The following is a 14,657-nucleotide window of genomic DNA, read 5'->3' as shown; positions in this document are numbered from 1 at the left end:
GACTGAGTGACACAAGGACAGATCGCAGGTTATGCTGAACCCTGCAATCTGACCCTGCCTGTCACTTAGGAGATCTGCCCGCTTTGTTTACACAAGCGGGCAGATCTCCACACTAGATCCCCAACGATCGGGGAAGATCGGCGGTGCTCCTCCCCTGGCCCGACTCCCGCTGTGACTGAAAACATATAAAATGTGATGCATCTAAAAATAGTGATATCATACAAATGATATAAAAGGTGTGAGAAATACAATGTGCAAACAGGACGTGTGCAAATATGCTATCATCGTGCAAATGCAAAAAGTGCCAGTGCTCTTGCAGTAAATCCTGTGTCTGTGCACTTCCCCACCAATGGATGGATGGCCGCCCACCTCAAGTTCCGACCCATGTTTTACCAGTTGGTCAGAACTGACTGCCCCCATCCCGGGATAAAATCCTATTGGCTATCTGCAAATTGACAGTCCAAATGATGCCGATCTCTAAACCACTGTGTGCTCCAGGTCAATCCCGATAAAAATATAGGAAGACAAGGACAAGATCTAGATCTAGTTCTCTACGTGTGGATAATTTTATTGGTGACAAAGTAGATAAAATACACTTACATGTATAAGCACAATGAGCTGTGCGGGCTGGACAAGTGAACTTCACAATAACAGCAACGATCAGGGAAGTGGCAGGCTCCGCCCCCTATACGCGTTACGTCACACGTTGACTTCTTCAGTAGGGATGGATGGGCTGAGCCGAATCAAATGCAGGAGGACTGAAGTCTGGACAAGTGAACTTCACAATACGGCAACGAACAGCGAAGTGGCAGGCTCCGCCACCTATACGCGTTACGTCACACGTTGACTTCTTCAGTAGGGATGGATGGGCTGAGCCGAATCAAATGCAGGAGGACTGAAGGCTGGACAAGTGAACTTCACAATACGGCAACGAACAGCGAAGTGGCAGGCTCTGCCCCCTATACGCGTTTCGTCACACGTTGACTACTCCAGGGAGGGTGGATGGGTTGAGCCGCATCAAATTCAGGAGGACTGAAGGCTGGGCAAGTGAACTTCACAATAAGGCAAAGAACAGTGAAGTGGCAGGCTCCGCCCTTATACGCGTTGCATCACAGGTTCACTTCTTCAGTAGGGATGGATGGGCTGAGCCGCATCAAATGCAGGAGGACTGAAGGTGAGACGGGGCCAAGCCCAGAAAGGGCAATAAAGTAATCACTGTTCTGTGGGTAAGAATACTGCGGATATCGGGGTCACTCTGCTGGCTGGTGCTGCAAGCTGCAGTTCAGAGAGTCTCTTTATTCTTGCTAGCCCAATTCACTGAAGGGTGGTGGATTCTCCTTAGCAGGAGTTACATCAGGAGGCTCTGGAGTCTTGTAAAGCAGTAGAGATGCTAGTTGTACACCTGGCGTGGTTTGCACACCAACAGCCCCAGAGAGCGCCCCCCCTCTCTATCTCATTAGAGGAATGCTAGGGAGGTAGGAGCCTCGAGGCAACCAGTGGTAGCCTCAATCAATTCACAGATGCCACTGCGTTGAATCCCATTAGGGCAGGGATCCTCAAACTACGGCCCTCCAGCTGTTGCAGAACTACACATCCCATGGGGCATTGTAAAACTCTGACATTCACAGATGTGACTAAGCATGATGGGAATTGTAGTTCTGAACAACTGGAGGGCCATAGTTTGAAGACCCCTGCATTGGGGAGATATTCCAAAGGCATTCATCCATTTAGAGCAGGGTGATCTTGATTGTATAAATGAGCTTCATAGGGGCCCAAAATGACTTCCTTAGTGATAGCCCATCCAGTACATGCGAGGGCTCCAGAGAGCAGATCCAAGGGGGAGGGGGGATAGCACAGAGGTGCAGGAGTGACCCGGGTGGTGCAGAGGTGCACACACACCGATGCGTTTCGTCCAGGTGACGTGGACTTCCTCAGGGTATCGTGTTCACCTGTCTTGTCGGGCTTATAAATCCTCCGGAATAATCCAAGAGAGGGATAATTGATCAGTCCCACCCCAATTTGTAATTGAATGGGATGTTAACCCCTTCGAGGGGCACAGGTGAAGGAAGTGTGTGAGAAAAGGAAGGCGTTTGTATGGCGATAGCACAGGAATTGTGTTACTGGCAGGATCACCAGGTGAAAATAAGGGGGAATAATCTGATAAATGTCCAAAATATTACATTTTTTTTTGTTTGTTTGACTTAGGACTTCAGACGGTGGGAATCTTTCGTATCGCTGGTTCGAAAAAAAGAGTAGAACAGGTGAGTAGAATACTAAATAGTGAGCACACTGCAGAAACACATTAGGGGGAAAAAAGTAACGATAATCTATTGTGTTCTTTTAATGTGGGATTCAAGGCAAAACTTCTGTCTTCAGTTTTGGACCAAGAAATTTAGTCTAAACCCAAAACCAAAAATGTAACATTCTGCAGCTTACCAGTCTTTAGATGGGGTGGCTGCCTTAGTTTTCTTTTTTTTCTCCATGCTGGAGAAGACTTGACTTGCAGTTGGCATTCCAGTTTGTCCAAAAGGTGTTCAGTAGGGTTGAGGTCACAGGACACTCAATTTTCTCCACACCAAACTGGTCAAACCATGTCTTTATGGAGCTGGCCTTGTACAGCAGGGTACAGTAATGCTGGAACAGAAAAGGGCCTTCACTAAACTGTTACTACAAGGTTGGAAGAGAACAATTGTCTACAATGTCTTTGTATGTTGTAGTAATACCAGTAGCCTTTACTGGAAACACCTGAACTCCATCATTTGGAATGTCCTTCCAATTCATACCAGTAGGGTTGAGGTCAGGTACGGATGTTGAATAAGAAGACCTGATCTCAAAGGCATTTACTAGGTTTAGGGTCGGGAACGGATGTTGAAAAGAAGACCTGATCCCAAAGGTGTTCAGTAGGGTTGAGGTCAGGTACTGATGTTGGATGATCCCAAAGGCATTCAATAGGGTAGAGGTCAGGTACTGTTGTTGGATGGGAAGACCTGATCCCAAAAGTGTTTAGTAGGGTAGAGGTCAGGGCTCTGTGCAGGATACTCAAGTTTCTTCACAATAATACTTATTAAACCATGGCTTTATGGAGCTGGCCTTGTACACCAGGGCACAGTCATGTTGGAACAGAAACGGGCTTTCACTAAACTGTTACTACAAGGTTGGAAGAGAACAATTGTCTACAATGTCTTTGTATGTTGTAGTAATACCAGTAGCCTTTACTGGAAACACCTGAACTCCATCATTTGGAATGTCCTTCCAATTCATACCAGTAGGGTTGTGGTCAGGTACGGATGTTGAATAAGAAGACCTGATCTCAAAGGCATTTACTAGGTTTGGGGTCGGGAACTGATGTTGAAAAGAAGACCTGATCCCAAAGGTGTTCAGTAGGGTTGAGGCCAGGTACTGATGTTGAATAAGAAGACCTGATCTCAAAGGCATTTACTTGGTTTGGGGTCGGGAACTGATGTTGAAAAGAAGACCTGATCCCAAAGGTGTTCAGTAGGGTTGAGGCCAGGTACTGATGTTGAATAAGAAGACCTGATCTCAAAGGCATTTAGTAGGTTTGAGGTCAGGAACTGATGTTGAAAAGAAGACGTGATCCCAAAGGTGTTCAGTAGGGTTGAGGTCAGGTACTGATATTGAATAAGAAGACTTGATCTCAAAGGCATTTACTAAGTTTGGGGCCGGGAACTGATCTTGAAAGGAAGACGTGATCCCAAAGGTGTTCAGTAGGGTTGAGGTCAGGTACCAATGTTGGATGATCCCAAAGGCATTCAATGGGGTAGAGGTCAGGTACTGATGTTGGATGGGAAGACCTGATCCCAAAAGTGTTTAGTAGGGTAGAGGTCAGGGCTCTGTGCAGGATACTCAAGTTTCTTCACAATAATACTTATTAAACCATGACTTTATGGAGCTGGCCTTGTACACCAGGGCACAGTCATGTTGGAACAGAAACGGGCTTTCACTAAACTGTTACTACAAGGTTGGAAGAGAACAATCGTCTACAATGTCTTTGTATGTTGTAGTAATACCAGTAGCCTTTACTGGAAACACCTGAACTCCATCATTTGGAATGTCCTTCCAATTCATACCAGTAGGGTTGAGGTCAGGTACGGATGTTGAATAAGAAGACCTGATCTCAAAGGCATTTACTAGGTTTAGGGTCGGGAACGGATGTTGAAAAGAAGACCTGATCCCAAAGGTGTTCAGCAGGGTTGAGGTCAGGTACTGATGTTGGATGGGAAGACCTGATCCCAAAAGTGTTTAGTAGGGTAGAGGTCAGGGCTCTGTGCAGGATTCTCAAGTTTCTCCACATCATACTTATTAAACCATGGCTTTATGGAGCTGGTTTTTTTTATACAGGGATACAGTCATGGTGAATAGAAAAAGGGCCTTCACGCAACTTACCACCGTGTTGGAAGAGCACAATTATCTGTGTACTTTGTAGTATTAAAGCCTAGTACACACGCAACGAATTTCCGCCGACCGCTCGTCCGTCTTTTGTCCAGAGTAGTGTTTTGTTGGTTGGAGTGTTCGTAGACTGCACACGAATTTTCCCGCACGACAAAATTCTACTTCAGAAGTGATGTCATGTGTTGGTTTGCTTTCTTTGTGTTCTTTCTTCTCTGAGCATGCCCAGTCTTGCTCATAAGATTTTTCCCTGTCGAAATCTGTACTGACTGCACGAAAATCGGCCGTGTTTTGACAGGGGACAAAAATTTTATAGCCTGCACACCAGAATTTTTTTGGCCGAAGAGTCGGAGTCGGTTGTTGGAAGCATCCTACTAACAAACTGAAAATCGGCAGATCAGTCGTTGGACGAAAATTCCCGGCCAAATTTCGACTCGTGTGTACGGGGCTTAACAGTACCCTTCATTGCAAACACCCAAACTTAGAAAGGTGTCCGCCTACTTTTGGCTATATAATGGATGTGATGGCTGGATGTCCACCCACTTTTGGTCATGTAGCGTTTATAATGATAAGATTCTAAAATTCTGGGATGTTTTTGCACTAAATTTCATCTAAATGAAAGAAAGTAGATTGTTTTAATTCAATATTTTACATTTTAATTATTATTTGCTTAATTTAATCATTTAAATTTGAATATAATATTTTAGCTTCGAGAAGAATTTGCAAATTCCGGTGACGTGCTCCTTGGAGAAGACACATGTGTCCATGACATATCGGCAGTGCTCAAGGGGTTTCTGAGGGACTTGCGAGAGCCTCTTCTACCTCAGGAATTATATACAGCGTTCATACAAGCTGCAGGTAAATTTATACTTATTTTTCATCCTTAGGTGACACGCACATATGGTTTGGTTCTGCTTATTCAGGTTCTTGATAGAGCGTAACAAGCACATAACTGAATATTGACCTCATTATTTTTATTAGGAATGGCGGTGACACGGGGCTGCACAAGACTTCTTCTTCACGTGGTGTCAGGCCGGTGTCCTGCCCGGCGCGGCCAGCCCAGCCCGCATTGCTGTGTGAAGCAGCTGTGGCAGCTCCTTCAATGCAGGGGGCAGGCACTTACCTTCTCCCCGCCGCTGCCCCCCGCATTGAAGGAGCTGCCACAGCTGCTTCACACAGCAATGCGGGCTGGGCTGGCCGCGCCGGGCAGGACACCGGCCTGACACCACATGAAGAAGAAGCGGGCTGCGGGAACATTTGACTTGTCCGGCTCCGCGGCCAATCAGCCTTCTGCTCAGGGGGGTGTGACTCACACCCCCCCCCCCCCGAGCAGAAGGCTGATTGGCCGCGGAGCCGGACGCAGTGAGGGAACTTCAGAACCGTGGCCCACCGGGACAATGCCCGGTCTGCCCTATGGCCAGTCCGGGCCTGTTAGAGACTATACATAACAAAAGGAATAATACATAAGCTGACCATAAACTAGTAGAATTTTGTTCGAAATTTTTTATTTCAAGAAGTTTTTTTTATTTTCTAAAATGTTGATGGGGGTCAAATTGATGTTCACGAGAATTAAATTGCAAGGAGCAGGATGAAAATTTTTCCTTAAACAAATTTTTTAACACCAAAAGTGGTTTTCATTCAAGAAAGTCCATTTGTTCCAAAATTAAATGTTAAAAGGTAAACAAAAGTTTGAGGTATTTCAAATGACATTGGTCAAGTCATCAAATGTACTGTGAATTTTTGGACAAATGTTCGAATAAATACTTCTTTGAAAATCTACTAGTGTATGGCCAGCTTGACCCTTCCGGGGGACCCCACACCGTTTTTTCCTTTTTTTTTTTCTTCAATAAATGTATGAGCTTTGGGGTGCACACTCTAATGCTATAGGCTGCAGCAGGGGCGTAACTACAGGGGTTGCAGGGGTTGCGATTGCTACCGGGCCCCATGCTCCAGGGGGCCCAGTAGCAAACCAGTGGGTGAACTTCCAGGATTGCAAAAGTCACACTTGCGACCGGGCCCTGGCATTGCACCACTGTGGGGAGGCCCAAAGATTGCAGGAAGGGAGCCCACTGCAGAACTTGTGAAAGGATCCTGCTGCGGGACCGTAATAAAAGGCCATGCAACGAGAGTAAAGAGCCCCAGGATTAGTGGGAAGAGCCCTGGGCTTGAAGGGAAGGGCCCCGGCCAGGGATCTGGGGGGGCCCTTCATGGTTTCTTGCATCGGGGCCCTGAAGGCTCTAGTTACGCCTCTGGGCTGCAGGCACTTATGCATGGATCCATGGTCCATGGCCCAAGGGTTTATTTAAGGTAATCACACCACAGCTTGGGCAGGTGCAATGTTTCAAGGTCAAGCATGACCTGCTCATCAGGTCTATCCACATTCCTGAAGGAAAGGTCCCGCGCGGCCTTGAAACATTGCACCGGCACCAGCTGTAATGTAGTCACTTTATATAAACTCTTGGACTAACGACCATGGATCCATGGTGTGCTGCCAACATATGTTCTTATTTAGGCTGATACCTGTTAACCTGTTGGCAGTTATTAGAGCACATGTTTAACTTCAGGCTTGACCAGAAGCATATGCAATGGGAAGATCCTTGATAATGCAATGACAGAATAATGTTTTATTATATTTAATTACTGGTATAACTATAGGTGTCGTAATTTCGACCCGGCCCCATGCTCCAGGGGCCCGTGGGGCCTTCGCTGTTATACACCTGGACAGCTTATACACAAATCAATCCCCTCCATTCTCCTCCTGCAGCCACTGAAAGCCTGCTTCTCCTCCTCTCCCTCTCACCGGCGGCTGCAGGAAGAAATTGGAGGGGATCGGTTTAGGTATATGCCGCTCCTCCTGTCCGGGTTGCTCATCTTTGCTGGCGGGCCTCCTGTGTTCTTTCCTTGGTCAGGATGGTGAGTGGGAAAAGGGGCCTGTAAATATTTAATTTACTAGCCCTTTCTTTTCTGTAGGAACACAGTGAGTGATTGGTACTGATCACTCACTGTGTCCATTCATAACTGAAGCATAGTCAATTGTGTTTACTATGCTTCGGTTTGCAAATCAATGGTTGAATCGGCGTGTGGTAGTGAGGGGGCCCAGATCAACTTTTGCATCAGGGCCCACAAGCTTCAAGTTACACCTCTGTATTTAATATATATTCTAATTGTGGTCTTCATGTACTGCAACTCCACTTCCCTTAAAGTGTGTGTAAACCCTAACAATGATATTCTCCCAATAAAGATACAATTTTAAGCATTTTTTTTTACGTCTGATCAAAAAATGCAAAGATCCTGCCAGAAATTCTGTGAGCTTCCAACACAGGTACTTAGGTTGAAAAAAGATGCAAGTCCATCTAGTTCAACCAATAGAGAAATAAAAAATGTAAAGCCTCCATATACAGAATACTATACCCACAGTTGACCCAATAAATATACCATTTTAAGCATTTTTTTTACATCTGATCACAAAATACAAAGATCCTGCCATAAATTCTGTGAGCTTCCAACACAGGTACTTAGGTTGAAAAAAGTTGCAAGTTCACCTAGTTAAACCAATAGAGAAATAAAAAAATTCAAAGCCTCCATATACAGAATACTATACCCACAGTTGATCCAGAGGTCAAGGTGTTATCAACCCTAACCATTTACTCTGTGGACTACAGAACACCTACCTCATATTATGGAAAAGAGGAGAAGAGGAGTTGTTCTGTAGTTCTAATTCAGTTTCTATGCCGGACTTTATTAACCACTTAACCCAGAGGAACTCTTGAAATAATTTTCAGGTCTCATGGAACTGCCGGTAAGAATAGTCCCATTAGGGCCATCAGAAAAATGCCTTTTATATTGGTGGTCAATGGGAAGAATTTTACTGTATAGTGGTGGTTACAAAGCCAACCCAACCTTACAACCAGCATGGGGGGGGGGGGGGGGAGCACACAGGGGCCCAGAGACAGCAGAACACAAGTGAACTGGATAGGAGGAGTGGCGGGGGCAGCATACAGAGGAACCAATCTCCTCCATTTTCCTCCTGCGGCTACAGGAGGAAAAAGGAGGACAGTGATTTCTCTACATGCTGCCCCCACCACCCCTCCTATCCAGGTGTACAGGGGAGCCGCACAGGCCCCCTGGAGCATGGGGACCGGTTGCAATTGCAACCCCTGCAACCCCTGTAGTTACGCCCCTGGTGTTCATTGAGTTGTAATTTATCATTTTAAATGTGTTAGGATTAAAGATCATAAGAGCGAAAAAGGCGTAGGCTACCAAGTTATTCCTTGATTTATCGAACCTTCCTTTTTGTGTGCAGGGTTGGATCCCCAGGAAAGAATAAACACTCTTCAGCTCCTGATTTTTGCCTTGCCCCCATGCAATGCTGATACATTGCTTCGTGTCTTGAAGATGCTGTATATAGTATCGCTCCATGAGAAGGACACAGTCAGCCTTGCAGGAGACCAGGTAGGTTCTCTGTACTTCCATGAAAATGTGGATATCAACAGTCTCGATATTATTTTTTCCATAAATAGTTTATTGAAGGTCAGTACACATGTACAAAAATGAAAGAAACAGGAGCTAGGGCAGTTGTAAGCCTGCCCCCTATTGACAAGAAACAGTCATTGAATGGATACAACGTGGTGTTACGACAGCACATACAACGCTTGATACAGTAAACAGACCTCAATTCAAAGTAAAAGGTAGCTCTGATAAAAACATAATAAAGCAAACATGGACTCTGCCCCGTGATATTGTGGAAATCTCTTCCTGGCAATCTCTTCCTTTTATGTCAAAAGAAAAGTATCCATATATTTTATGGCTGAATCCTGGGCACAGAGCTTTTATTTAAATATATTTCCTAACAGGATATAAATCCACTTTGTGTGCAACAAATGCCCTTGCGGACCCGGATATTACCCTGTAAATTTAGCAGTGACATCACTGGGCTGTACAGCCGTGGCCAAAAGTTTTGAGAATAATAATATATATAATCCGGACCTCAAGCACATTCTCCACTCTAATTCATCCCAAAGGTGTTCTATAGGGTTGAGGTCAGGACTCTGTGCAGGCCAGTCCGGTTCCTCCACCCCAAACTCGCTCATCCATATCTTTATGGACCTTGCTTTGTGCACTGGTGTGCAGTCATGTTGGTACAGGAAGGGGCCATCCCCAAACTGTTCCCACAAAGTTGGGAGCATGAAATTGTCCAAAATGTCTTGGTATGCTGACGCCTTTAGAGTTCCCTTCACTGGAACTAAGGGGCCAAGCCCAACTCCTGATAAACAACCCCACACCATAATCCCCCCTCCACCAAATGATTGTGACCAGTGCATAAAGCAAGGTCCATAAAGACATGGACGAGCGAGTTTAGGGTGGAGGAACTTGACTGACCTCAACCCAATAGAAAACCTTGTGGACAGCCTTCCCAGAAGAGTTGAAGCTGTTATAGCTGCAAAAGGGGGGCCAACTCAATATCGAACCCTAAGGCTCCTTCCTGTTCCAACATGACTACGCACCAGTGCACAAAGCAAGGTCCATAAAGACATGGATGAGCGAGTTTGGGGTGGAGGAACTTGACTGGCCTGTAGAGTCCTGACCTCAACCCAATAGAACTTCTTTTGGATGAATTAGAGCAGAGACTGAGAGCCAGGGTTTCTCTCCAACATCACTGCCTGGTGATCGAATAGCACTAAAAGAAAGGTCTATTTGTGGGGAAAAAAATGGTAACAATTTCATATGGGTACAGTGTAGCACGACCAGGCAATTTTCACGCTGAAAGCTGAAAATTGACTTGGGCAGGAAGGGGGTGAAAGTGGCCGGTATTGAAGGGGGTTACCAGGCTGGGAGTGAAGAGAGGACATCACTGTTCAATGTATGTGAGGTTCTACGATATTCCTGCATTTATGACTAGTAGTAATGGCCTTCTCCAGCCTCTGTTGCTGCCATTAAATCCAAATTGTCAGCAGATGGGACTAATTTAGGGAAAACCCAAGGAGACCAGGCAGCGAGGCGTATGGAAGTTGATGATATAAACGTTTAAATGTAAACTGAAGGTAATCTTGTGCACACAGATTCCTGGAAATAAAATGTCGACTGCCAACCTTGCTACAGTGTTTGGTCCAAATTTACTGCAGAACGAGAAGGGTTTGGTGGACGAAAAGCAAAGCTTCCTGGACAGCGCAGCACTAATAACAGTGACAGAGTCCATGATAAAGCATCACCAAACGTTGTACACAGTGAGTATACCTAAACCTTTTTTTCTACTGGGGTCATTTAAACTTCTCTTTCGTCCATTGATGGACACAGCTCCTGATTCTTCTTAACCAATTGGGTTATACTGCCCCCTACAGGAGTAGGACACTAGGCAGGAAAAGGCTTGACTATGCCTATGGGCAGTCCCAGGGGAGTGCGCCTTGACAGGGAAAGGAGGAACCTGAATCCTGATGCAATAGGCCTGAACCCATCTGGAAATGGTCACAGAAGAAGCGGACAACCCTTTGTGAGGTCCGTCCGTGAGTACAAATGGTGAGTCTGACTTCCGAAAAGACTCTGTAGCTGCCAGGTACACCCTAATTACCTGGACCTCATCCAAGGCATGCAAGGCAATTTCCTTTGTGAGGTCCGTCCGTGAGTCTGACCGCCTATGGGCAGTCCCAGGGGGTATACACCCACTCTCAGCTTTAGGTACTTTTTTTCTGCCTAGTCAGGAGTAAGGACCTAGTTCCTTGCTGGAATCTCTGGTCCTGGCAATTTTTTTCATTTTAACCACTTGCCGACCGGTCACGTTGACCGTACTGCGGCAAAGTGGCTCGATATTGTCCAGCGAGGTAGACCTACGTCGCTGGACTCCTCCCCTTGTGGGCGGCGCGCGCGTGCCGCCGGAGGCTCGCTCCCGCTGTTTTCAGACACAGCGGGAGTCGGGCCAGGGGAGGAGAGGCGGTGATCACCGCCGCTCTTCCCCGATCGTCGGGGAATCGAGTGTGGAAATCCGCCTGCTTGTGTAAACAAAGCGGGCGGATCTCCTAAGTGACAGGCAGTGACAGATTGCAGGGTTCAGCATAGCTGAACCTGCGATCTGTGCCTGTGTCACACAGTCCCCTCCCCCCACACACGTTAGTAAGCACCAGGCATACATTAACCCCTCCCTCTCCAATAAAATAAACCCCTTCCCTGCCAGTGTCATTTTTACAGTAACAGTGCATATTTATAGCACTGATTACTGTAGTAATGTCACTGGTACCCCCAAAAGTGTCAAAAATGTCAGTCAAGGGTCCGATCTGTCCGCCGCAATGTCGCAGTCCCGCAAATAAAATCGCAGATCGCCGCCAGATCACCGCCATTACTAGTTAAAAAAAAAAAAACAATAAAAATTACATAAATTTCCCGTAGTTAGTAGCAGCGATAACTTTTGCGCAAACCAATCAAAATACGCTTATTGCAATTTTTTTTACCAAAAATATGTAGCAGAAAACAAATTGGCCTAAAATGTTAAAAAATTTCGATTTTTACATTTTTTTGGGGGGGATTTCATATAAAAAATGTGAAAAATATTGTTATTTTTTCTAAATTGTCGCTTTTTTTTGTTTATAGCGCAAAAAGTAAAAATCGCACAGGTAATCAAATACCACCAAAAGAAAGCTCTGTTTGTGGGGAGAAAAGGGACATCAATTTTATTTGGGTACAGCGTCGCACGACCGCGCAATTGTCAGTTAAAATAACGCAGTGCCGAATCGCAAAATATGGCCTGTCAGGAATGGGGTAAAATTTTCCGGTCTTAAAACAGTTAAAAATAAGCTCATTGAGAATTTTTTTGTCAAAGACATGTAGCTAAATACATTTTGGCCTAAATATATGACAAAAATTGAATATATTGGATATTTTTTAACTGTCAAAGTAGAAAAATATTGTTATTTTTTCAAAATTTTTGCATTTTTTTATTATCACAAAAAATAAAAAGCACAGAGGTGATCAAATACCACCAAAAGAAAGCTCTGTTTGTGGGAAAAAAAAGGACGTAAATTTAGTTTGGGTACGGCGTTGCATGACCGCGCAATTGTCAGTTAAAGTCACACAGTGCCAAATCGCAAAAAGTGGCCTGGACGTAAAGCAGGAAAATCCTCCGGTGGTAAAGTGGTTAAGCTTTGCCTCTGTCTGTCATTCATTCCTCAGGTTGTCTTTGATTTCCATTTGAATTAAGACATCGTGTTGCCTTCCCTGTGTCCCAGGCCTAAACATCTGAAGGAAATTGCCTTGCATGTCTTGGATGAGTTCCGGGCAATTACGGTGTACCTGGCAGCTACTGAGTCATTTAGGAAGTCAGACTCACTATTTGTACTCATGGATGGACCTCACAAAGGGTTGTCTGCTTCTTCTGCGACCATGTCCAGATGGATCAGACAGTGATTCAGACCTATTGCATCAGGGGTCAGGTTCCTCCTTTCCCTGTCAAGGCACACTCTACTCGGGCGCTCAGTGCCTCCTGGGCCTTCCGTCATCAGGCGTCAGTGGCGCATGTTTGCAAGGCGGCCACCTGGTCGTCGGTGCACACTTTCACAAAGTTATTGTAAGTGGTTGTGTTGGCATCTGTGGATGCTTCTTTTGGCCGCAAGGTTTTGCAGGCTGCTTTTTAGAGGACTTGGTCCTCTTTGAGGGTGTGTTGTTTTTTCAGGTAAGCTCCAGTTGTTTATGTAAAATTCAAAATTGATAAATACTAATAAAATAGCCCAAAGTTATGGCATCAAAAATAGTCCAAATAAAATCATTAGTCTTTGGAATAAAATGTCCTAATTTCAATTGGAAGACATGACACTCGATTACAGGGGTCTGGCCCCTCAAGCCTACAAGATATGGGCCTGCTGGTTGTCCTTTACCTACTCTGATGTTTATGCCGATTATATGTCTCAAGACCGTTGAAACCTTATGGTCCATCAGTGAGTTGCACCAAGGAAGTCCTCCTCAATTCCCCTTTCCCGTCCCCCCCTTCTCCCTCTTTATTCTCCCTCTTCCTTGTCTCTCCCTCCCCCCGTTCCTTCTTCTGACCTTCTACTTGTTTCTGCTTTTGTTTACCATTTTCTATTGCATGTAACGTCAAAAAAATAAAAAAGTATGGCGGATACCAGATTTTGGTGTGTCTCAAATGAAGGCCTCTTAAGTGATGATGGATCTTTCTTGGTCGGGAGACGAGCCTAGCTTAGGCTCCTTTCAACCGTATTGTATTATTATTGCCCGTCCTTTATTTTTGTACTGTATTGCCTACCTTGTCATATTACACCATGTTACATGCCCCCTTTTGGGGTTTTTCTTTGTTTATTCTTTGTATTTGAAAATTTTTCTTCAATAAAAACGTATTAAACAAAAATGTCCTCATTTCAAAGTTCACAAACAGTGGCCAGGAATCCATAAAGGTACCTCTATAACCTTGTCATGGACTTGCAATAGTGTTAGGCAGCTTACCTGTTCCTTCATGTCTTCATTAGAGGCCCGACTCCCCTTCTGGCTCCTTTTTATCATCTCTCCTCCCTGTTCGGCCCCACCCCAGGCCATTCCAGGAAATCTATATTAACCAGTGCACTGCAGGTCTGCTTTGCTGTTCAACAGTGTTTGTTAGTTGTTTCCTGTCTGCTGTGTGCTTGATCTACCTTTCTGTGTACCGACTTTGGCTTGTCTCTGACTTCTCCTGTTTGCCTGTGACCCTGACCTTTGGCCTGTTCCTTGGTTACCCTTGTCTGCCTGTTGTCCCGACCTCGGCTTACCCATCACTATCCCTTGTGTCCTGACTGGCTGCTTCCCCTCTCTTCCTATGGAATGTGACCCGGGGGACCCCAGGAGCCACGACCTGGGCTCAGCTGCAGCCAAGTCCATCCTCCCCACTAGAGGCTCTGGTGAACACCTGCTGGGTCTTATGCCTCGTACACACGCAAAGATTATCGGCCGACCGATCGTCCGACTTTTGTCCAGAGTGGTGTTTTGTTGGTTGGAATTTGCCTAGACTGCACACAAATTTTCTCGGCCAACAAAAATCTACTTCAGAAGTGATGTCATGGGCTGGTTTACTTTCCGTGTGTTTTTTCTTCTCTGAGCATGCCCAGTCTTGCTCATCAGATTTTTGTCTGCCGAAATCTGTACTGACTGACGGAAAATCGGCCGTTGTGTTGATGGCCAACAAAAATTTTATAGTCTGCACACCAGATTTTTTTCGGCCGAAAAGTCGGAGTCGATTGTCAGAAGCATCATCCTAACAAGCCGAAAATCGGCCGATCGGA

At 45.4% G+C, this 14,657-nt stretch overlaps 1 protein-coding gene across 1 annotated transcript in view; it reads left to right on the top strand.

Annotated features, from left to right (window-relative positions):
- Positions 1-14,657, top strand: part of LOC309559680 (rho GTPase-activating protein 6-like) — a 189,229-nt gene that overhangs the window by 62,747 nt on the left and 111,825 nt on the right. The window contains exons 6-9 of the mRNA XM_082263077.1: positions 2,206-2,261; positions 5,115-5,265; positions 8,711-8,859; positions 10,467-10,631. Coding sequence (XP_082119203.1) covers positions 2,206-2,261; positions 5,115-5,265; positions 8,711-8,859; positions 10,467-10,631 — 521 coding nt within the window. The remainder of the gene's footprint in view (positions 1-2,205; positions 2,262-5,114; positions 5,266-8,710; positions 8,860-10,466; positions 10,632-14,657) is intronic.

The sequence above is a fragment of the Pelophylax lessonae genome (genome assembly GCF_965119305.1).
Source record: "Pelophylax lessonae genome assembly, chromosome: 7".
NCBI lineage: Eukaryota > Metazoa > Chordata > Amphibia > Anura > Ranidae > Pelophylax > Pelophylax lessonae.
This window is presented reverse-complemented; position numbering and strand designations above follow the sequence as displayed.